Genomic DNA, 24,239 nt, shown 5'->3' with positions numbered 1-24,239 from the left:
GATTCATCATTTGGAGACGTTAAATTGGTGTAGGCTACTGATTCACTATATACTGGGTGTCTGCAACCTTTAGTATGAAGAGCCATGCAAATAAACTTAACCTGCAGTGGGGGGGTCACCTGCCTGGCAAGATGGACACACACTCAAAATGACCTTCCATATTTTAAGACCCTTCACTTTAGGTTGGTTTTTCAAAGTTCATTAATCTGATGTAGAAATTAGAGTGATGCACAAAATATTCACTTTTATTCATCTTGACCACATGTGGCTCTGGAGGCCCCTGGTTTAGACCAAAGTATTTGACCACACCTGTTGAATATTGTATTCTGGCTTTGGTCTTGGCCCTGTTTGACATTTTTGTGATTTACTCCCCTCTAATGTTGAAACAGTGACACTGGTTTGGAGTAAACGTGATTTGTGCAATTGTTTTATATATATAAGTTCAGTTTATGGTACCAGAAAGGCTTTGGCCGGCCCTGCAGGGTAACATCATTCTGATCCACACAAAATGTGGTGGTAAATAGTCTTTTTATGTGTGTATATGTTTGTTTGTACGTGTGTGTGTGTGTGTGTATGTATACACACATGTGTATATATTGTGTATATATAGAGTCACCTTCTACAACAGTCTTAAAGTATATGACATTTACTGCACTTAAGTATCAAACGTCATTTTCTGATTTAAAATGTGGTCGTTTTAGAAGTGAAAGAATTAAAAAAAAGGAGTTAGAATCGAGCCATGGTGGTCTTTCAACTTGAAGGTTGAGGGTTTTATTCCTGACCCCACTGCTGTGTATATATAAGCTCTGTATAAATACAGACCATAATACCAACTCTTCTTCTGATTTTATTTGGTAGGGGAAATGTAGTGGAGTGAAAGTAAATAATATGTAATATAATAATATCATTAACAAAGTGAGGTACAGATGATCCTTGACTTTAAAAATGCGCAAGAAAGCCGTTTAAAAGGTCGCTCATTTCCCTCCAATTCTGTCCATTGCCATATTGTGTTAAAGTTGATTTGAATAAACACCGGAAGTCGTCTACGCCACCTCAGCCAATCACAAAGGCGATATGCTGTGACGCATATTATCGGCGCCAAAAACCAACAGTCACGTGGTTTTATCCAAAGCGTTGTACAAGAGAGGAATAAGCTAGATAGAAAGAGGTCTGATAGAGTGTGAAAGTGCGCGTTTAGTTCCTGTTTTGTAAACTAAGTGTTGTAAAGCGCACGCTGACGTGTGTATGACAACAATGTTTGGTGTTGGTGTGATGGAGAGAGAGAGATGACTTCCGCTGCCGTAACCGCTTTAAACACTCTGACGAGACCCCTGAACGGTGAGTGCAGTGTGTACACTATTCACTTCAGTGTCCATGGTTCATTCGTGTTCTTTATTTAGATACGCGAGCAATACATGGTTTTCTTATGTGCACATAAGAAAATAATGTCCTACTGCTGAAGTTTGTGTCACGTTGTGAACCACTCGCTCTCCCACACCAAAGTCCAGAGAGAAAATGAGTGATTTTAACATCACACACACACAGGAGTTATTGATCCACTGCTGCCTCCATCACTAACTTCAAATGTCTTCTTTTGTCAATTCGACATTCAAACTCCTGCGTTGGGATTTAGTTCAGTGACACAAAGTGACCACACGAGGCAGCATTGGACCAACAGCTCCTGTGTCTCCGCGAGCTAAAATCACGTATTTGTTCAATGGACTTTGGTGTGGGAGAGTGAGTGATTTTCTAACTTCAAAATACAAGTCTAACAGTGAAATCATGTCGTGAATATACTTTTTATGATTGTTTTTGATTGAATTTAGGTTTTTGCCTTTTTTGGGGGGTAAAAGCAATTCATTCAGTGTTTACCTGGTGGTTTTCTGCTGTACAGAGCACAGTGAGTTGTGTTGCTTAGTCTGACTATGTATTAGTATCTAATACAAGTAATGCTAAACTGATGTAGAATAAATACATATTGTTGCCTTGGTAACCTTACCAAGGTTACCAAGGCAACAAGAGTCACAAATACCCACTCAGGGCGTCTCTTCTTTGTGTGTTTTTCTGTAGAGACGCGTGTGTGTGATGTTCAGGCCTCGCACCAGGACACTCTGCTGGCTGTGCTGTGTGCGAACAGAGCTCTTCTCCTGGAGCAGCTGCAGGGGGACAGGGGCTTGGAGGAGGTGAGGAGGCTCAGGGAGGAGGTGATGGCAGTGGCTCAGTGGTTTTCCAGTGACACGGAGGATGCCACGTGGGGGTTTGTCCAGGAGTGTCTCCTGCTGCTCCTCGCCTTGACCCGACACCTTTCTGTTGAAGTGGAAGTCTTTAATCAGAGCCAGACTCGGGGAAACAAACACACGGCTGAGGGGGCCCCACCTTTACCCCCTGACGTTCTCAGCGTCAGCCAGCAGAAGACGCTCGGAGCTGCTCTTCAGTTTGTCGTCTCTCTGGGACTCTGCCCTTACTTGGCTCCTGGAGTGGGCGTGCCTCTGGGCTGCAGGTCAGCGTTCGCAGCCACGGTGGAAAAACTGGTCCACGGTGGCTCTGGATCTGCAGAGGCCACGCGCCGTCTCCTCACCACCACCAGTGTCCTGCTGCAGTTGGCAGAGCTGTCGTCTCTCGCCACCTTGGTGTTCACGCAGCATCTGGGGGATTTGATGGCGGCGCTCTGCCAGCTCGGCTACCAGCCGCACCGCGCCACAGACGAGGTGACACACAAACAACAACCACAGGTCCTTTCATTATCTACCGTGTATGCAGCAGCCTTTAAAACCAGGACAAGTCCTGGCAGATATTTTATCATGATGTGACGATATCAAGAATCGAGGCATGTCATCATATATCGACATAATATCCACATGTTGCGAAACACTCCCCTGCCTCACTAAAGATCACATGTCGCTTTCTTCCTCGTCTGTAAACATGTTTTTTTTGTCTTAAGAAGCAGAATCTCACGGCTGATGAACGTCAAACCTGCAGGAACGCTCTCGGACACCTGCTTGGAAGAGTCTACCAGCCAATCGTCATCAAGGAGCTGCTGGTCCTGCAAGGTGGACCCAGACAGGTGTGAACTGCACCAGTCGGCTGTGAAGTGGGGCTTTTAGTGGGAGACAATTAGACCGTGCTGTTGACCCTTTGCTCTCCATTTTGTTTTTGTCCTGGTGTAGCAGACCATAGTTTACCCCCAGTCCACAATAAACCCAGGGTTAAAGTGGCCTATGCTAGTATATACACTAGCATAGGCCATTAGTAAGGTTCACAGCTCTGTTTCACCTCAGTCTAAAGCGACTGTCTGATTTGAAGTGTGTTGCAGGGGGAGGCCTCGGTGGGTCCAGCAGCAGCAGCAGCAGCAGCAGCAGATCAGCTCCAGCGTGGCTGAGGCGTCTGTGTGGTCAGCTGCTGTCTGAGCGTCTGATGCAACCAAACGGTGTCCATGCTGTGGTCAGGGCCGTACTGGGAGGAGGAACTGGTGCGTAGGTCGTCAAAGCCCCAACACTGTAAAACATTAAAGGAGACATATTATACCCTATTTATCTAAGTTAAACTAGTTCCCTGGTGTCCTAATGAACATGTCAGTGACATGCTTTGGTCAAAATACCATAAGGATGAAGCATCATAGCAGTTCAATAACCCTGCTAAACCCGCCCCTTTCAGAACGCTTGGTTTTCGTGCATGGTCCCTTTAAATATGCAAATGAGACACAGGCAAACACACACCCACTTCTTTCGGGGGTTTCTGATTTGTCCTTTTTACTGCGCTCACTCGCTCAGCTCCTGTTCCCTCTGCTCCATTCCTCTCCCCCTCCCTCCACTAGTTCTCTGACAATATCAACATGGCAGCGAGAGTGTCGTCACAGGAAGAGACGTCCGACACAAGGATCAAGCCGAACACTGACCAACTGTAAATCAGTTAAAGGGGACATATTATACCCTATTTCCCCCATTAAAATAGTTCCCTGGTGTCCTAATGAACATATCAGTGACATGCTTTGGTCAAAATACCATAAGGATGAAGCATCATAGCAGTTCAATAACCCTGCTAAGCCCGCCCCTTTCAGAGTGCTCAGTTTTCGTGCATGGTCCCTTTATATGCAAATGAGACACAGGCAAACACACACCCACTTCTTCCAGGGGGTTTCTGATTTGTCCTCGTTACAGCGCTTTACAGTTCTATTCGTCTCCCCCTCGCTCCACTAGTTCTCTGACAATATCAACATGGCAGCTTGCGCAGAAAACAGCGAGAGTGCCGTCACAGGAAGAGACGTTCTACATAAGGATCGAGCCGAACACTGACCAACTGTAAATCAGTTAAATACACTTAGGGACAGCACAGCTGATCGCCACCGCTGATCGCTGCATAAACTGCTGCTGTATGTGACTGTATCAGACTGAGTCTGTGCTCCGGTTACGTCGGTGAAATACGGTCGCTGACTAAATACGGTGACCGCTGGCCGCAGTCTGATGTGAAGTGGTGCGAACACACAAACACACGTTTGCTGACTTTATCCGGCACATTAGCTTCATATATAAAATCCTCTCTAAAACACTGTGCTCCACTGTGCAGCCCGGAAGTGTTCTCGCTCCGCCCATTTTTACCGAGTATGCATCGGAGGTGACTTAAGCGTACTTGCGATGGCCATGTATCCCAGAATACATTTCAGCGGAGCATAGCAGCAGATAATAAAAATATAAATCTGAAATAAATATTTTTCTGTGTCCCGGAACGAAGTTTTAACATCATTTGAGGTGAGACATGAGTCATTTAGAATTCAAACATGTAGTTTGTGTGTTAAGATCTGACGTATTTACACAAGTAAGCAAGTACATACTTGCTTACTTGAGTATTGAGAAACGGCCGTTGACTTTTCTGTAAAGTTAAGTGTAACACTGTTTCTGTCCTGTAGGGGGCGAGTCTGACTGGAGAAAGTGTGACAGTGTGGCCAGGATCCTGGTGGCTTGCCCTCAACAGTCTGCCTCAGTGGACAGTTACTATGGACAAGTGTGTCCTCGGGTCAGAGACACACACACACACACACACACAAACACTTGTTTAGTGAGGAGAGGACACATTATTGACATAATGTGTTCCTGAGCTTTTAAGTAGGATTTTGGAATTATAAATAGATTTTGGAATTATAAGTAGATTTTGTTATAAATAGATTTTGGAATTATAAATAGATTTTGGAATTATAAGTAGATTTTGTTATAAATAGATTTTGGAATTATAAATAGGTTTTGGAATTATAAGTAGATTTTGGAATTATAAGTAGATTTTGTTATAAATAGATTTTGGAATTATAAATAGATTTTGGAATTATAAGTAGATTTTGGAATTATAAGTAAGTGTTTGTGTGTTTTTTTTTCAGCTTCTTAATTGTGAATATTTCCTGGTTTCTTTGCTCCATAAACAAAGAAAACATTCAAATTCAATCATTTTAGTTTTTGGACAAAAACAAGACATTTGAGAACATCATCATTTCCAGGTTTGACAAGCACTGATCAATGTTTTCTGACATTTTATGGAGCAAACAACAAATGAATAAGATAATATAACTGACAGATGAACAGGAAATGAAAATGATCTGTGTAAAAAAGTCTAATTGTCCTTTAATTACCGTACACCTCGCGCCGCGTTATAATTTGTTTCTTGAATGAGTATTTTTGTGTCGTGTAGATCCTCGACCTCCTGCACCACAAAGACAAACTCACTGCCCAGCAGTTTCAGCGGGTGGCCACCAGGGCGGCGCTGTTCATGGTGCAGGAGAAGCCCAGCTTTGCACAGCAGTACCTCCTCGCCCCCCTGCTCGCACCTCTCCACCGCTGCAGCACCGCCTCAGGTCAGTCATGAGAAACACAGATTTGTTGTTCCAACCTCTACAAAAGTATAGGTTGTTCCATTGCTGCTGTTTATTTATTACGAGCAGGATTAAATGTATGCGTGTGTTTTCCAGGTGAAGGTGTACGCTCTGCTGCTGTGGACGAGTGTGAGCTGACGCGCTGTGTGGAGGACACGTACAAGGTGAGGTTTTCAAAATATAAAAACAAACTAAATATAATATGTAGCATTTCTGCATTATAATGTCTAAAGATTATTTTGGGTATCGTCATATGATGGAAAAGTGTCCGTGTTGACCAGTGATTATTAAAGGCTGTTGCACTGATAATCATCATATTTATTATATTGAATACATTTGTGAAACACACCAAATATTATATTATGTATGTATGCATGTATATATACATACATTTTGTGTGTGTGTGTATATATATGTGTGTGTGTGTGTGAAAAAGCTGAGCGAAAGTGACTAGGAAATGAAGTATTTAGACAAACATTGTTGTTTGATTCAGGCAAATGATTAAATGTGTGACTCTGTGTTGTTTTGTGTCAGATCTGTGTGGTTGGAAACAGTCCATCAGCTCCTCTTCTCAAAGCTCTGGAGGAAGTTCTCCCTGTTGTCTTCACACTCTTCTGTTTCACCAAGCAGAACGTCTCGCACCTACGGTAACATCCTCTCACACATCCACTGGGATCTGCATGTGCAGCTTATGTTTAAGCACATAAACGGGATTTTTTTAAGTGTGGTGATTTAAAGTGCTTAACACACACACTGATTTAAACCACTAATCAATAGACTCGGCTCATAAAATCTACACTATCTACGTCGCATGATCACGTCTTTATCTCACTGTGAGACAGACCTTTCCTTGTGGAAACTGAAGTTTCTAAACCACTCACTCTCCCACACCAAAGTCTATAGAGAAAATCAGTGATTTTAACATCACAGCACACAGGAGTTGTTGATCCACTGCTGCCTCCATCATTAAGTTCAAATGTCTTATTTTGTGTATTGGCATTTGAAATATTTTGAATATTTTGTGATTCATTGTTTTGTGGAACTGATGACGAGCTCCCTTTGTGCTCCACAGCGCCCCCTGTCAAGACATTTTGTTGTGGTACCTGAGCTGTACGGAGTCGTCTGCCGCACTGTCGGCACTGAAGCAGCTCTCTGGTCTGCAGCGGCGGCGGAACAAGGCCGCCGCCCACTGCCACTTCACTCCAGGCAGTGAGGGAGGAGCCAAGTTTGACGCCACAGACGGAATCAGGTGAATGACACGGAATATGATACGTGATCCATGTCCCACAGAAACGAGTATATATCACAATGCTCTTTGACTGATCATTACATTCACACGTACGAGCTGTGCAAAGAATGATGTCCAACATAAGGGTTCAAAGCGACACCAAACTATACATGAAATAAGAAATAAATGTCACATGTCTCTGAATTTCTTAAAGATATCGTCCTCACTTCTCTGTTCCTCTCTCTCAGTGCTGCTGCCACTGATGATGATGAGGAGGAGGCTCTGTTTGAGAAGCTGTCTGAGGAGCAGTGGAGGCTGGAGTGTCTCATGTCTCTGCTGAGTGAGCTCACAGCTTCTGATCTGCCCGGAGACTTCTTCTTACACCTGCTGCAGGTGAGTGAGTGAGTAAGTGAATGAATGAGTGTGTGTGTGGGAGTGAGTTGTCTTTCAAGTGGAAGGTATTGGGTTCAATTCCTGCCTCGTCTACATGTGTTCTTGAGCAAAGACACTTAAGCCTGTGTTGTAGCGTGTGAATGTATGAATGTGTGAATGGGTGAAAACTGTTGTGTAAAGCAGTTCATCAAGACTAGAAAAGCTCTATATAAATACAGACCATAATAGCAACTCTTCTTCTGCTTTTATTTGGTAGTAATGCGGAACAGAGAGAGTTAGAGGAAGTGTTTTTTTAAAAAATGTTATAAATCTTTTTATTGAAAAATCAAGGGTAGTAACAATGATTTAACAGCAAAGTTACAAAAGATTTTCCTTCTTTTCTCTTTTTATACACACACAAACCACCCCCCACCCCGACTGGACCAAAATAATAATAATAAAAACAACAATTATAATAAACATAAAGAAAAGGTGCAGTGTGAAAAAAAAAAAAAATCACAAATAAATGAACAGGATTTAAATGAGGGACAACATGACTTCAGAGGTCTCTCTGACCAGCCAAGTGAACCTTAGTGTGGGCCCAAGCCGCAAGATTATAGACTTCTAAAATCTTTTAATTTAGGAAGCTCTTGGAGACTACTGAAATATGACAAAAAAGGTTCCCAAACAGAATGAAATTTGTCTGAGCGTCTTATTGCAAATTCTATCTTCTCCAAATGTAAAAATAGCATTACGTCTTTCAGCCAGCAAAGAAACAAATGCTATGATGTTGAGTTGCTTCTTGGTCAAGTTTGTTTCTTCATTTGGCACACCAAATAATGCTATCATTGCACAAGGTTCAGTACATCAGATATGTCAGACCAATACCCTGTCAGCCAATGGCAAGACCAAAACATGTGTCAAATCTGCCACACAAACATGACATCTGATACAATTACAGGAAGTGTTATTGTTTACTCTTTTCAAAGCTTCAGTCCAAATATCTTCTGAGATTTCAGTTCCAAGCTCTTTCTCCCATTTATTTTAAATCTCGTCCAGCTTGGCATTGTCCATTGACATGATCATCGTGTAACAGCGTGCAGTTAAACCCCTCAGCCAAAAAGGAATTTTCAAAATTGAATCCACAAGTGACTTATTAGGAAGGTTAGGAAACTGTGGGCTATGGCTCGTTGGGCTTGAAAATAACAGGTCCTTTTGTTGGAGGTCATATTTGGAACGCAAATCCTCAAAACTAGAAAAGGTTTGTGACACGTAACTAATGGCACACACACACTCGCTGATAGAGCGCAAAGACGCACACACTCCAGTACACACCGCTGAGAGAGCGGCCGTGCACACACACACACGCACGCACCGCCACACACTCGCTGATAGAGCGCACAGACAGACGCATACACATACTGAAATGCTTTGCCAGTTTTCAGCAACATTTGTAGACCGTCAAGGGTGCACACTTGCCGCTCCTACATAATCATCCTGTGAACAGTTAACTTGGTTCAAACTTACTTAGCCCTCATCGTCAGTTTGCGTCTGCAGCATTCCAAACATTGTTTGCGTCAGCGGTGCACTTAAATGACGACGATGGCGTCACTATTGTTTGTAGTTCTATTAATGATCTATTCATTTTGTTCATTAAAGTTGGGGGCAATATTTATTGTGGCACGGTTCATTTGGAAAATATTTTGGCTTTATTTTCATCTGGGTTGTTTGTTATAATAATCATGCTTGTGTTCATTTATTGTGTTTTTGGATAATTGATGTTTGGATGGGAGGGGCAGAAGACATATATAAAGAGTGGTCTACCTCCCACTCGAGCAGAGTATATTGTGTTACAGAGGAGGTAACACCAATTTTTGCACACCACTAAATTCAATTATTTTGAATATTTTGAGACTTGTATAGGTTCTTTTGGAAATAGCACTTTGGGACATTTCATGTTTTTTTCTCGATTTTCACCTGTAAATATTTTTTCACGGTATGCATCTTGGCTTGGACAAATAAACAAAGAAACAATATCAGTCGACTACGCCATCATCTTTGGGTCTATTAAGGAGTTGCAGCAGAACCCCGTGACATTTGGTGTCAGAAGTGGGATGGCTAGTTGGAAAAGATTTGTTAATCTCCCAAGACAGCGCACAGGGCTGCGTTCTCAGCAAGCAGCCCCAGGCTTCAACTGCCAACACCAGCTCCCCGGCGTGGCCACCTGGAGACACCGTCGGAGGTACCTTCCCTTCGGTTCTCTGATGCACACGACAGAGGTGAGCTGCAAAGGCAAGAGTGGAGACTGTATGGGGAACCCAAGATACTGCCATATCAGAGGGGTGAAGACATTGAAAATTACTTCAATTTGTTGTGTATTTAACGCATAACCAAAATGTAGCAATGGCCAGCGACTGAGTGGGCCTGTAGACTCGTTCCACTGCTCTCAGGGAAGGCATTGGAGGCCTACACAGCCATGGATGAGGAGAGGGCCCACTACTACCACGACTTGAAGGCTGCACTGCTAGCCAAGTTTGACATCTCCCCGGAGACCTATCGGCAGCAGTTCCGATCTACGATGGTACCGCCTGGAGAGAACCCAACAGGGACCTACCACCGCCTCAAGGGTCTGTACCGACGCTGGATCAGGCCGGAGCAGTGCACCAAGGAGGAGGTTGGCGAGGCTATCATCCTGGAGCATCCCATTCCACGTGGTCAAAAGCTTTCTCTTTATCCAATGAAACCACAACTTCTGGGGAATCATTAGATGAGGGACCATACAACACATTCATAAGGCGTCTTATGTTGGAAAATAAATGCCGCCCTTTAATAAAGCCTGTTTGGTCGGTTGATATGATATGTGGTAAAGGTGTTTCCAAACGTGTAGCCAATAATTTTGAAAGAATTTTAATATCTGTGTTCAAAAGAGATACTGGTCGATATGATCCACACTGAGAAGCATCCCTACCTGGCTTTAACAAAAGAGTTATGGATGCGTCATTAAGGGAGTCAGGCCCTGTGACAATGCATCATCAAACATATCTAACAGCAGTGGGGTTAGCTGATCAGAGAATTTCTTATAAAAGTCAATTGGGAACCCATCTGGGCCTGGAGATTTTCCATTTTGCATGGCAGAGCTAACCTCCCTCAATTCCAGTGGTTCATCCAGATACTCTCTTTGGTTAGAAGATAGGGTGGGGACGTCAAAAGTTTTAAAAAAGTTCTGAAACACTGACCGGTCCTTCATAGATTCTGAGTTATACAAATCAAACGATGGGGGACACAGAATCCATTTTAGTTTCCAAAAAAGTATTTATGGCATTACTAATTGAAGTGCAGAATGTATTATCTGACAGTAAAGTGGTGTTTAAACGCCACTGCGGATGGCTAATGTAGTTTTGGTGAGGTGGAGATCCAATAATACGGGGGCATGATTCGATTCTACAATAGCAGAATAATCAACCGTCTCCACTGAGTTCAAAAGTTTTTTTAAAAAAATTCTGAAAACTTACAGGCCATTTTTAGAGAGTCTGCGCTTTAGTTTTGGACCTGTCCAAATTTGGATCCATAACACAATTAAAATCTCCCCCCAATTTACACCAGGTGGGTGTTAAAGGGGACATATTACGCAAAATCAACTTTTTAACCATTTTAATACTTATATTTGGGACTCTGGGGGCCCTACCAGTCACCAAAGTGTGGAAAAAGAATACTCCGTCATGTTTTCGTGGTTCCCCTTAGTGTAAGTATAGGCGATAAAACACTCGATGTTGAATTCCCTGCGTTTATGACGTCAGCATGCGCATTTCACCGCGAATGTTACCGCCCACCAGTAAGTTTACTTCGAGAGCTCCACCTTAGCTCCACCTTGTCCCTGCGAGAGTGCAGGCGAGGTAGGAAGAGCGGTATTATGTCAACGCGGAGGGACAAGTGTGCTGTTCGTGGCTGCACAGTGGAGCACAGTGTTTTACACAAACTTCCACAGAGGATTTGATATATGAAGCTAATGTGCCGGATAAAGTCAGCAAACGTGTGTTCGCACTAGACAGCGGTCGCCGTATTTAGTCAGGGGACGTATTTCACCGACGTACAAACACACACACGTTGTTAAGAAAAGGTCACATAGAGCTCATAACTGACCATTCTGACACGTCCTAATTAAAAATATTTGTTCAGTACGTCCTCCATGACCGGAGCACAGACTCAGTCTGATACAATCACATATACAGTGGCGAGCGGCAGTTTATGCCGCTCGCCACTGGCGATCAGCGGTGCTGCACTCTCTGTGAAAATCAGCTGATCGCCACCGCTGATCGCCAGCGGCGAGCCGCCTAAATGGCCGCTGTATGCGACTGATCGCCAGCTCCGGTGCAGACCGGTGACTATGCTCCGGAGACCTCGCCACCGCGGCACCGCTGATCGCCACCGCGGCACCGCTGATCGCCAGCGGCGAGCCGCCTAAACGGCCGCTGTATGCGTTTAGGCAGCCGCGGTGGCGATCAGCGGTGCCGCGGTGACGAGGTCTCCGGAGCATAGTCACCGGTCTGATACAGTAACATACAGCGCCAGCTTATGCAGCTCGCCGCGCGCCGCTGGCGATCAGTGGTGCTGTTCCTAAGTGTTTTTAACTGATTAACAGTTCGGCACTGTTCGGCTCGATCCTTATGTAGAACGTCTCTTCCTGTGACGGCACTCTGGCTGTTTTCTGCGCACGCTGCCATGTTGATATTGTCAGAGAACTAGTGGAGGGAGGGGGAGACGAATAGAGCTGTAAAGCGCTGTAACGAGGACAAATCAGAAACCCCCTGGAAGAAGTGGGTGTGTGTTTGCCTGTGTCTCATTTGCATGTAAAGGGACCAAGCACGAAAACCGAGCGTTCTGAAAGGGGCGGGCTTAGCAGGGTTATTGAACTGCTATGATGCTTCATCCTTATGGTATTTTGACCAAGGCATGTCACTGACATGTTCATTAGGACACCAGGGAACTATTTTAATGGGGGAAATAGGGTATAATATGTCCCCTTTAAGATCAGGCAGCTGACAGACAATCCTTTGCACAAATCCAGCATCATTAGGAGCATATATATACAGTGGGTACGGAAAGTATTCAGACCCCTTTAAATTTTTCACTCTTTCTTTCATTGCAGCCATTTGCTAAAATCATAAAAGTTCAATTTAAATATAGACATTTTTGCAAATTTATTAAAAAAGAAAAACTGAAATCACATGGTCATAAGTATTCAGACCCTTTGCTCAGTATTGAGTAGAAGCACCCTTTTGAGCTAGTACAGCCACGAGTCTTCTTGGGAATGATGCAACATTGATGCAACATGGGTGGAGTGGCTCAGTGGTTAAGACTGGTACCCTGTGTGCAAAAGACTTCATGGTCGCAAGTTCAACTCCACCCCTGGCAGGTTGTACTCAATTCCCTTGTAAGTCGCTTTGGATAAAAGTGTCTGCTAAATGACATGTAATGTAATGCAGCAAATTTTTCACACCTGGATTTGGGGATCCTCTGCCATTCTTCCTTGCAGATCCTCTCCAGTTCTGTCAGGTTGGATGGTGAACGTTGGTGGACAGCCAGTTTCAGGTCTCTCCACAGATGCTCAATCGGGTTTAGGTCAGGGCTCTGGCTGGGCCAGTCAAGAATGGTCACAAAGTTGTTCCAAAGCCACTCCTTCATTATTTTAGCTGTGTGCTTAGGGTCATTGTCTTGTTAGAAGGTGAACCTTTGGCCCAGTCTGGTCCTGAGCAGACTGGGCCAAGTCTGCCAAGTCTTCCAGGATATCTCTGTACTTGGCCACATTCATCTTTCCTTCAATTGCAACCAGTCGTCCTGTCCCTGCAGCTGAAGAACACCCCCATAGCATGATGCTGCTGCCACCACCATGCTTCACTGTTGGGATTGTATTGGGCAGGTGATGAGCAGTGCCTGGTTTTCTCCACACATACCGCTTAGAATTAACGCCAAAAAGTTCAATATTGGTCTCATCAGACCAGAGAATCTTATTTCTCATAGTCTGAGAGTCCTTCATGTGTGGCAAACTCTGTGGGCTTTCATATGTCTTGCACTGAGGAGAGGCTTCCGTGGGGCCACTCTGCCATAAAGCCTCGACTGGTGGAGGGCTGCAGTGATAGTTGACTTTGTGGAACTTTCTCCCATCTCCCTACTGCATCTCTGGAGCTCAGCCACAGTGATCTTTGGGTTCTTCTTTACCTCTCTCACCAAGGCTCTTCTCCCACGATTGCTCAGTTTGGCTGGACGGCCAGGTCTAGGAAGAGTTCTGGTCGTCCCAAACGTCTTCCATTTAAGGATTATGGAGGCCACTGTGCTCTTAGGAACCTTGAGTGCTGCAGAAATTCTTTTGTAACCTTGGCCAGATCTGTGCCTTGCCACAATTCTGTCTCTGAGCTCCTTGGGCAGTTCCTTCGACCTCATGATTCTCATTTGCTCTGACATGCACTGTGAGCTGTAAGGTCTTATATAGAAAGGTGTGTGCCTTTCCTAATCAAGTCCAATCAGTTTAATTAAACACAGCTGGACTCCAATGAAGGAGCAGAACCATCTCAAGGAGGATCAGAAGAAATGGATACGAGTGTCACAGCAAAGGGTCTGAATACTTATGACCATGTGATATTTCAGTTTTTCATAAATTTGCAAACATTTTGGTTTTTTTTCTGTCAAGATGGGGTGCTGAGTGTACATTAATGAGAAATAAAATGAACTTTTTTGATCGGTACCCAGACACTATAACATAACGGCCTTGTGGATCAGATGTAAAGCTAAAAGAAGTGAACTAAATTGTTTATGTATAATTAGGTGCCTGCAGCCACAAGGCATACTAGTCAGAACTCTATAGAGTTCTCACTAGAATGCATTGTGCTGCGAGCACATATTGTAATCCTGCGCGTTTATTCCGCTTGATTATCCTCTTCCGCCAAAAGTTTGCCGCGCTTCTCCTCCCGCAGCTTTGAGAAAACCCCAACACAAGTTACATCAAAACGTGCGCCTCGACCGGGAATCGTGTGCTATGACTTTTCTAAGACTTTCGCGTAACCATGGCGACAGAAATCGCGAAAATGTAAAATAATTTCCACTCACACGATAATGGGAAACCGAAAAAACCAAGCCCACTTTGGAGCATCACAGTGTCGTCATACTTCAACGCAGAAACGTGGTTGGAACTTTAAACGGGTCACAAGACTTGGGACTTTTCTGACCTAAGTCGACATTTTGATCCATGTTACGGTTTTTAAACAATCGCAGTTTACGTTTTGTACTTTTTTTTTACGCTTTCAGATTTTATAATGGGTGTTTGAGTGGTGTGTGGGCGGATCGCTAGAGTGTGCCACTCTAGCGAGATCCAGCAAAATAATCACCAAGAATTTCTAAACAAACTCTTCTCCTGCCCACAATTTCCAACCTAAAAAGACAATTTTTACATCAAAATGTTGCCATGGCCGTCCTCTAACCCTGTATGTGTTTTCATGTTCATATGACTTGTAGTTTTTCTTTAAATCACCTCAAAGCGCAGAGAGTTATGGTCACAGTCTCCATCCACCTCAATGTTAAAATGTCTGCTTTGGAGTTGTGGAAAAATCAACCCGAGGGTGATTTTAAAACTGTGATTTCTCAGTCAATTCAAGCCCGTTTGTCACAAATTTAAATGTGGGAGTTGCTGAAAGCCTCCTGACGCTCACAAACCAAAAATTGTATCTCTATCATCAACCGTTCTTGAAATATGACAACTTTAAAACATGCTGTTTTCTCTGTTCTCAGAGGTTTAGGAGAGATAGGGACAGGTGCGTGTGTGTGTGCGTGTGCGTGCGTGTGTGTGCGTGAAAGGAGAGGGGACTTAGGGAGGGGCGTGTAAGTCTCTCTGTATTCTTCTATACAAAACTTTGACGTGTAACTCCTCCCACAGTTTTGAGAAAACCCCCACACATGTTATATCAAAACGTGCGTCTTGACCGGGACTTGTGTGCTATGACTATTTCCAAGTGTTTCAAGTAACCATGGCGACAAAAATCGCAAAAAACTGCGATATAACTTCCACATACACATGAATGGGAAACTTTGAAAGGGTGACTCCACCAAAAAGTCCTTCCAAGGTGGATTGGATCCAAATAATGTTTCCCAATGACGACACATGCCGCAAGAACTGCAGGCACCCTCGAAATTTTGGCCACGGAATTGCCACTCTAGTTATTATTGTACCTCTTGCTTTAGTGTTAAAGCTACAATGAAATATTTGCCCCAACCAATGCCTCTTTAAGCGCAATTGATCTGAATTGCTTAAGTGTGTTTCCTGAAGAAATGCAATATCTGTTTTCAAATTTTTAATATGGGAGATGGGTATTTTACCTCTCTTAACAGAGCCATTAAGACCTTTAATGTTCCACGATGTAAACCTCACGGCTGAGCCGGCATAATTTGATCTATCAGCCATAGCCACACAGTAGACCTCCAGATTTGCATAAAGTAAGCCTGTCTCCCTTTACATACAAAACATGTGTCATGCCTCTATCTAACACCATCATAGCTGGTAATAGTACACAGTGAAATCCAAAAAGTTGACAAACAAAAAACAAATAAAATAAAAGGTCCAGTCTACCCATTTAACCCCAACAAAACCCACCCCTCCTTATCTCCGCTAAACTAGCAGCACACAGGATTCAATCCTTTTATAAACGCTTCCAAAAACTCACTTTCGTTTCCAATAACCTTGCTCTCTAGAGAGCCCCTGAGTTATGACAAAATAAATAAATAAATAAAAAAAATCCTATCATTCCAAAGTACTAGAAAACAACCAAGGTCCACTGAAACGTGCCTTAACAGTCCACAACATTCCCTAAGTAGAGCCTATAGCTCTGCAGTCCGTGTGCTAGTTTCAAATGTAGCCACTCTAGCATACTTTACCCAATGTTGATGAATGGATGTAGCTTTAATCCCCCTGTTCGGAAGAAGCCGAACTGTTGATGTTTCTCTCAACCTTTTGGGAGTAGAAGGTCTTAGTGAAGGGTGAAGTGAATAGGATCCCCATGTTATCCTTCAAAAGTGTGGAGACAAATGAAACCATGTCTGAGTCCCCTTTGGTTTCGCTGTCCTCGGGCACATTAATAATACGAAGATTTACTCTCCTAGACCAGTTCTCCATGTCATCAATGCAATCCACCAGTGTAGCATTCAGAGTTTGCAATTCGGTGATAGCTTTCTCAGCCTTAAACAGGGCATCGTAGTTATCACCTGCTGTGGTCTCCACCACAGCGACCCTCCGCCCGAGTGTGTCCACCATCTCGTGGAAATGCGCTATAGATGCCTGGTCTTTATCATTAGCAGCGGTCGCCATGTTAGCTACTTTGCCATTTAGTGTCAGGCTGGGCTTCCTTATCTCAGATTCCTTCTTTGGCATGTTCCCGCAACCAAAAAAAAAAGTTGTAGTAACTGAAAAAATAAACTTATGAAACAATTTCTCAGACGCAAGTTCGTGTATATAGGAGTTTTAAGGTAGTTATGGTCAAATCCTCAGGAGACTCTCGTTCGCATGTCCTGTCCCTACATGTCCCAAACCGGAAGCCCAGAGGAAGTGTTTATAATATACTGTATATACAATATCAATAACAGAGTAAAGTACACATACGTGAGTATTACAGTAAAGAAGTATTTGTGGAAAAAAAAGGACTTTCCTCCCTCAGGAGCTGACCAGCTGGAAAGCTGCAGCACAAGATGCCAAGGAGGACGAGCGTGACCTGGACGTGTCGGCCATGACGCTCCTGGAAGTGGAGCAGCAGCTGCTGAGTCGCGGCAAGAGGCAGGGCCGGCGGCTGGTGTTACTGCAGGTGCTCGCTGTGATGGTGGAGTCTGTGCAGCACAGTGTGCTCCTGAGAAAACCCACGCAGGTGAGGACGACGACAACGCCCCCTACAGGCAGAGCAGCCGTTTAGCAAGTCCAACTTTAGTAGGATGTTAGGTGGCTTGGTTCAGGTTTGTAAAGGAGGAAAGAACACAGCCTCACCACTTAAAAAAAATCATGTCATAGAATCTTCGTCAGTTTAAGTCTACGATATCTTTAAGAACACGTCCACGTCTGTATCTCACTGTGAGACAGACTTTTCCAGCAGGAAACTGAAGTTTGTAAACCACTCACTCTCCCACACCAAACCTCATAGAGAAAATCAGTGATTTTATCTGCGGGAGAGTGAGTGGTTTACAAACTTCAGTTTCCACAAGGAAAAGTGTGTCTCACAGTGACATAAACACGAGAACATGAGTTCATCTGACAGATTTCATCAGTTGAGTTTGAGGTCACCTTGAATAATCAACCAGATTAACCACCACAATACTGTCTTCACACAGATGTTTCCTGTTTGTATTTAGCAGGTGATTTGATGTAAACTGCTGAGTGGTGGTGTTCACTCAGCCTCTGGGAATCATCACTGCTTTTTTGATTTAAAAATATCCCTCTGGGATCCTGTGGGATTTCTCATTATGGACACGAGCCTTTGCTGAGTCGCGGCACCACACAAAGAAAACCTGTGTCTGTGAGAAAGTCTGGTTTTATTTTTAGACGTTGACCCGTGGAGACGTCTTTATAAGGACTGAGTGTTCGCTGCAAACACTTCCTCATATTTGATTTCAGTTTGAGCCACATGTTTTTGAGATGTAGGTCACTGTATCTGTGTTTGTGTTTCTATATCCAGGTTGTGGATTTTATCGTGTCTCTGGTTCAGAGAGCCTGTGTGGCTCTGGATCAGGACCATGACCTGAGTCTAGAGAACCCAGTGGAGAGCCAGACCCTGAGCATGGGGATGGGCCTGGTGGCCACTCTGCTGTCTGGACCTCCGGTAAGCAACACCACAACATCCTTCATGGCCGTGTGAATGTGTGAACGTGTGAACTTTACTGTAACACTTTTCCATATTCCAGCTCTGTGCAGGGGAGTACACCTGTATGTCGAGGTTGCTGCCACCACTGGAGACGCTGGCTGAGAAACACCCTGAGGTCGTCATCCAGGAGCTGGCGTCCAACCTCAGAGCTGTCATCGCGACTCACGGCGCTTACAGGCCTGAAAACGCCACCGCTGCTGCCACCCGGACCCCCGGGAGACCCGAGACCAGGGACGGCGTGAAGCAGCAGAAGATGCAAACCGAGGGAGAGAAGTCAAGGACGAGTCCACGGTCAACCACCACAGACGTTAAATCACCTCTGTCCTCCACCTCGACCAAACCCTTTTCTGATTGGATGTTAGAGGCATGTGACCCAGACGTACCGACCAGAACGTTCGCCCTGAGGGTCCTGACCCAGATGGTGCAAAATAAAAACCCAGAAGCTGTTCACGTCCAGGAGAAAGTGGTCACGGTCAGTCGTTTTTTCACTCACTCTCCCACACCAAAGCCCATGGAGAAAATCAGTGATTTTAACATCACACACACAGGAGTTGTTGATCCGCTGCTGCCTCCATCACTCAGTTCAAATGTCTGATTTGAATGAATTCAGCTTTTGAAAGAATTCATTTAGACTTAACTTCAGTGACACAAAGTGACCACACGTGGCAGCAGAGGACCAGCAGCTCCTGTGTCCCCGCAGCTAAAATCACTGATTTTCTCTCTGGGCTTTGGTGTGGGAGAGTGATTGTGTGTTGTGGTTTTTCTGTGGGGGACAGAGCTTTTCTCCAGGGACTCGTTAAGGTGGGAGAGAAGACGACAGCTCATGTGTTATTCTCTGTCATCATCTGTGTGTGTGTGTGTGTGTGCGCCCTTCTCTCCACCTCCTTTATTGATTTTTTTCTCTTTCTTCAAGGACCTCTTGTCTCACCTGAGGGTTTTTTTGTTTTATTCCCTTTGTTCACCGATGTCATTTCATGTAAATGTATTCCATGTGCTTCTGTTCAGTGTGAAGGATCCACATCTGTGTTTTATTATTCTATCAAATATCATGTGTTGTCTTATTTTTTACGTGTGTGTGTGTGTCTTTTTCAGCTCTTCTTAGAAAACCTGGAGCACGACGACTCCTTCGTTTACCTCTCAGCCATCCAGGGTAATTCACCTCTGACTGTATGACTGTGAATCTGAGTGTGACTTAAGCACAGGTGTAGTCTGTTCCATCCACTGGATAAAGAGCATGAATTGTGTTCAGGGCTGGTGGCGCTCGCTGATTCCTTCCCTGAGAAGATCCTGCAAAGGCTCCTGAGAGACTTTCAGCACAGTCCATCTCTGCCAACGTCTGAGCCGCAGCGATCGCTGGAAACACGCCTGAAAGTGGGTGAAGTCCTGATGAGGGCGAGCAGGGCCATGGGTGAGCATCTGCTGCTGTTTTGTTGCTAATATTGAACGTTAAGGGGTCGGTGATCAGTGTTTGTCAAACCTGCACATGATGATGTTCTCAGACGTCTTGTTTTTGTCCACAAACACAAAATAATTCCATTTTAAGGTTGTTTTTTGTATATGGAGCAAAGGAACAAGGAAATGTTCACATTAAAGAAGCTGAAAAATGACAAAGTAGAAAATATTCACATTTAAGAAGCTGAAAAATGACAAAGTAGAAAATATTCACATTTAAGAAGCTGAAAAATGACAGAAAGTAGAAAATATTCACATTTAAGAAGCTGAAAAATGACAAAGTAGAAAATATTCACATTAAAGAAGCTGAAAAATGACAAAGTAGAAAATATTCACATTTAAGAAGCTGAAAAATGACAAAGTAGAAAATATTCACATTTAAGAAGCTGAAAAATGACAAAGTAGAAAATATTCACATTTAAGAAGCTGAAAAATGACAGAAAGTAGAAAATATTCACATTTAAGAAGCTGAAAAATGACAAAGTAGAAAATATTCACATTTAAGAAGCTGAAAAATGACAGAAAGTAGAAAATATTCACATTTAAGAAGCTGAAAAATGACAAAGTAGAAAATATTCACATTTAGGAAGCTGAAAAATGACAGAAAGTAGAAAATATTCACATTTAAGAAGCTGACAAATGACAGAAAGTAGAAAATATTCACATTTAAGAAGCTGACAAATGACAGAAAGTAGAAAATATTCACATTTAAGAAGCTGAAAAATGACAGAAAGTAGAAAATATCCACATTTAAGAAGCTGAAAAATGACAGAAAGTAGAAAATATTCACATTTAAGAAGCTGAAAAATGACAAAGTAGAAAATATTCACATTTAAGAAGCTGAAAAATGACAGAAAGTAGAAAATATTCACATTTAAGAAGCTGACAAATGACAGAAAGTAGAAAATATTCACATTTAAGAAGCTGAAAAATGACAGAAAGTAGAAAATATTCACATTTAAGAAGCTGAAAAATGACAGAAAGTAGAAAATATTCACATTTATTATATGTATGTATTAATATGATGTGGATTATATGAGGTGAGCAGTGATCCTGCCAGTGTGAGAGCTAACTTCCTCATACAACCACACGACAACAAACAACAATATACACAAAGATACACACAGTGGCTGATCTATAGTGTGTAGTGTCAGTGCAGTTACTCAGCAGATCACAGCCACACATTTACTCCTCCAGCTGTTAATTACAACCACATAAACCCTCCTGTGTCCCGGGGGAAGTGGTACGATGCTAATCTGAGAGAGAGAGATACACTTTGTGTGTGTCTGTCTGTCTGTGTGTCCACAAAAATATTCATCCATCTTCTACCTGGTCTCTGTCCTCCAGGAGAACTTGCGCCACACCTCGGCCGCCCACTAGTGGGCGTTTTCCTGCAGGGAACCAGGGATGTGGACCAAAGTGTGCGTGCCAGCAGTCTGTCCAACCTCGGGGAGCTCTGTCAGAAACTGGACTACGCTGTGGGTCCACTGGCTCCAGAGGTGAGGTCACCACTTTATATTTGACATTCAAATGTTTAGTGAAATACCTTTATTGTAGGGCCACACGGTGGTGTAGTGGTTAGCACTCTCGCCTTGCAGCGAGAAGACCCGCGTTCGAGCCCCGGTTGGAACAAGGGCCTTTCTGCATGGAGTTTGCATGTTCTCCCCGTGTGTGCGTGGGTTCTCTCCGGGTTCTCCGGCTTCCTCCCACAGTCCAAAAACATGCAATGTGGGGATTAGGTAAATTGAACACTCTAAATTGACCATAGGAGTGAGTGTGAGAGTGAATGGTTGTTTGTCTCTATCTGTGTGTGGCCCTGCGATGGACTGGCCAACTGTCCAGGGTGTACCCCGCCTATCGCCCCATGTAGCTGAGATTGGCACAGCACCCCCCGCGACCCTCTGGCAGAGGATAAAGCGGTAGATGATGACTGACTGACTGACTGACCTTTGTTGTAGTTATTCTTTCAAAATAAAATACACCTTCATGTTAGCTTAGATTTTAGTAGTGATTCTTTCAAAATAAAATACACAACACATTTTTATGTTAGTTTAGGTTTTAGTAGTAGTTCTTTCAAAATAAAATCCACGTTTTATGTTATCTTGCATTTTGGTAGTTATTCATTCAAAATAAAACTCACGTTTTTATGTTTTATGTGTGCACGTGTGTCTGTGTGTGCGTGTGTGTGTGTGCGTGTGTGTGTGTGTGTGTGTGTGTGTCTGTGTGTGTGTGTGTGCGTGTGTGTAGCTGAGCTCTTGTCTGACTGCTCTGATAAAGACAGAGAAGGAGGCAGAGGTGAGGAGAGCTGCTGTCCATGTCATCACTCTGCTGCTGCGAGGCCTCAGCAACAAAACCACCCAGGTACACACACACACACACACACACACACACACGCACACGTGTTCACTGTTTAAGTAATATCAAAAGAGCTAAATATGGTCCAGAGGGGAGTGAAGGTTTGATTTGGGTCGTGCAGCTTGTGAGGACGACGCTGTCTGGAGAGGGTAATGAGCACACACACATTCACACACATTCACACACGCCCACTGACCGCTGCCACGACAACAGTCGGCTGCTCTCGGGTCAGTTCTGTCATTACTGCAACAGCTGGAGCAGAGTTAATGATACAGCGAGAGAGCGAGGACAGATGAGGGAAGGTGGGAGGGAGGGAGTTCAGGTGTCGGGGGAGGAGCCATCTATGTACACGTTTAAGTTATAATATGTAACTTTCAGGCATTAAAATATCCCACAAAAACACATTTCCAAATCGGTGGATAACATCCTGAGAAGGTTCGCAATAAACTTTGAAATGTTAATATTATAGTAATTCTAGTAATATTTAAAGTTTTTACTCTTGAAGTAACACTAACAGGGTGACACTTAACTCTTTTAATATTCAAGTTTTATTAAAAGAGTTAAATATGGTGCTATAGGTGAGTAAAGTGATGTTTGTGGACGACCTCAGGTCTCAAGTCTTTCTGAACAGCGCCCCCTCTGTCTCTGCAGGTGCTGTGCGACGTTCTCTCTGACCTGTACCGGGCTCTGAAGTGGGTGGTGCGCTCCGACCCGGACGACATCGCGGTGCTTCACGCTCAGTTGGCTCTGCAGGAGCTCGACGACGTCATGAGGACGTTCATCTTCCCCGAACAGAAGCTGCAGAAGAAGATCGTCGTCCTGCCGTAGGCGTGGTCATTGCGGCTCCGCCCACGGTTTGACGTCTTCAGTCTGTGTCACCACAACGCAAACTCCAAATTAAAGCTTCAAACACTTCTTCTCTTCTTTTATTTTCAAGTTTAGTTTCCTTTCTGATGTTATGAATTATATATTGAGAGTAAATCAGTGAGTTTAGCTGTAGGGACACAGTAGCTGCTGGTCCTCTGCTGCCTCGTGTGGTCACTTTGTGTCACTGCGCTAAATCTGATGAAATTAACCCTCGCTCCACTTGGGGAGACTCGTGGGACTGTGAGAAATCTCACGTAGTTCTGTTTATGTTCAAACTTTCAAAAAGTGGAATTTTAAAGTCGTTTTCCTGTCATTTTAACGTCAACTTTGAGAACTTTTAATCATTTACTGGACACGGCTAGCTCAAACGCGCTAGGACGAGTTTGTTTAAATGCGTAGACTAGCCGTTTTTGTTTTTCCAAAATGGCCGACTTCTGGGTGGGCGGAGCTAATGGAAGTAGATTAGAAATTAGTTTGGAATCATGAGAGCAAAAAGTTTACCAAATTTGGTTAAATGTGTGAAAAATAAAAAGTTTAGCATTTAACTGGTTATTGCTGTCGGCTAGTACTAATTTTTTTAGGTATTGTTCGCGGTTCTTAATCAGCAACGAAAGAACATATTCAGAATTATTCTGTGGAGAACTGTGGACGTCTACGCTATTAGCTTACCTGTTGTGACGTTTTCTGACCGCAAACTGCGCGCATTCTCGCTAGGCTTGGAATGTTTATATATAATGAAAGGTTCTATTGCCGCGTTTTTTATGCCTGTAAAATAAAAAGAGATCGTATGATTCGCTCATTTACGTAGGCTGCAACTCGCCAAAATGGACAGGAAATGAGAATTTCCAAATATAAATTGGCACTCAGGTGTTGGCGCTCAGGCGTTTGCGCTCAGGCGTTTGCGCTCAGGTGCTCAGGCGTTGGTGCTCAGGCGTTTGCACTCTAGCGCTCAGGCGTTGGCGCTCAGGTGCTCAGGCGTTAGCGCTCAGGCGTTGGCGCTCAGGTGCTCAGGCGTTAGCACTCAGGCGTTGGCGCTCAGGTGCTCAGGCGTTAGCGCTCAGGCGTTGGCGCTCAGGTGCTCAGGCGTTGGCGCTCAGGCGTTTGCACTCTAGCGCTCAGGCGTTGGCGCTCAGGTGCTCAGGCGTTAGCGCTCAGGCGTTGGCGCTCAGGTGCTCAGGCTTTAGCACTCAGACGTTGGCGCTCAGGCGTTGGCACTCAGGCGTTA

The 24,239-nt window shown here is 44.0% G+C and overlaps 1 protein-coding gene across 5 annotated transcripts; it reads left to right on the top strand.

Annotated features, from left to right (window-relative positions):
* The first annotated feature begins 1,114 nt into the window (after positions 1–1,114).
* Positions 1,115–23,062, top strand: tango6 (transport and golgi organization 6 homolog (Drosophila)). Of its 5 annotated transcripts, none has more exons than XM_058645676.1 (18): positions 1,115–1,338; positions 2,071–2,708; positions 2,945–3,064; positions 3,304–3,469; positions 4,904–5,010; positions 5,674–5,836; positions 5,951–6,018; positions 6,389–6,501; positions 6,927–7,103; positions 7,331–7,475; positions 17,150–17,353; positions 18,155–18,298; positions 18,381–18,812; positions 19,433–19,490; positions 19,590–19,748; positions 21,140–21,291; positions 22,040–22,153; positions 22,799–23,062. In XM_058645676.1, the coding sequence occupies exons 1-18, from the start codon at positions 1,287–1,289 to the stop codon at positions 22,973–22,975; spliced, it is 3,189 nt and encodes a 1,062-aa protein (XP_058501659.1). In that variant the 5' UTR covers positions 1,115–1,286; the 3' UTR covers positions 22,976–23,062. The 5 variants fall into 5 exon arrangements, with proteins under 5 accessions (XP_058501659.1, XP_058501658.1, XP_058501657.1 ...); XM_058645675.1 differs by having other exon boundaries at positions 2,942–3,064; XM_058645674.1 differs by having other exon boundaries at positions 2,071–2,732; positions 2,948–3,064.
* The last annotated feature ends 1,177 nt before the right edge of the window (positions 23,063–24,239 follow it).

Source organism: Solea solea, chromosome 12 (assembly GCF_958295425.1).
Source record: "Solea solea chromosome 12, fSolSol10.1, whole genome shotgun sequence".
Taxonomy (NCBI): domain Eukaryota; kingdom Metazoa; phylum Chordata; class Actinopteri; order Pleuronectiformes; family Soleidae; genus Solea; species Solea solea.
The sequence above is the reverse complement of the archived record's forward strand: the minus strand, read 5'-3'. Positions and strand labels throughout refer to the sequence as shown.

Bases quoted from the DNA above. Each gene is read 5' to 3' on its own strand.
- tango6 (XM_058645672.1), top strand. From the start codon at position 1,287: ATGACTTCCGCTGCCGTAACCGCTTTAAACACTCTGACGAGACCCCTG. The intron at 2,733-2,941 runs GTCCTTTCATTA...TTTTGTCTTAAG, and splicing joins CACACAAACAACAACCACAG to AAGCAGAATCTCACGGCTGA. The intron at 7,104-7,330 runs GTGAATGACACG...CCTCTCTCTCAG, and splicing joins GACGCCACAGACGGAATCAG to TGCTGCTGCCACTGATGATG.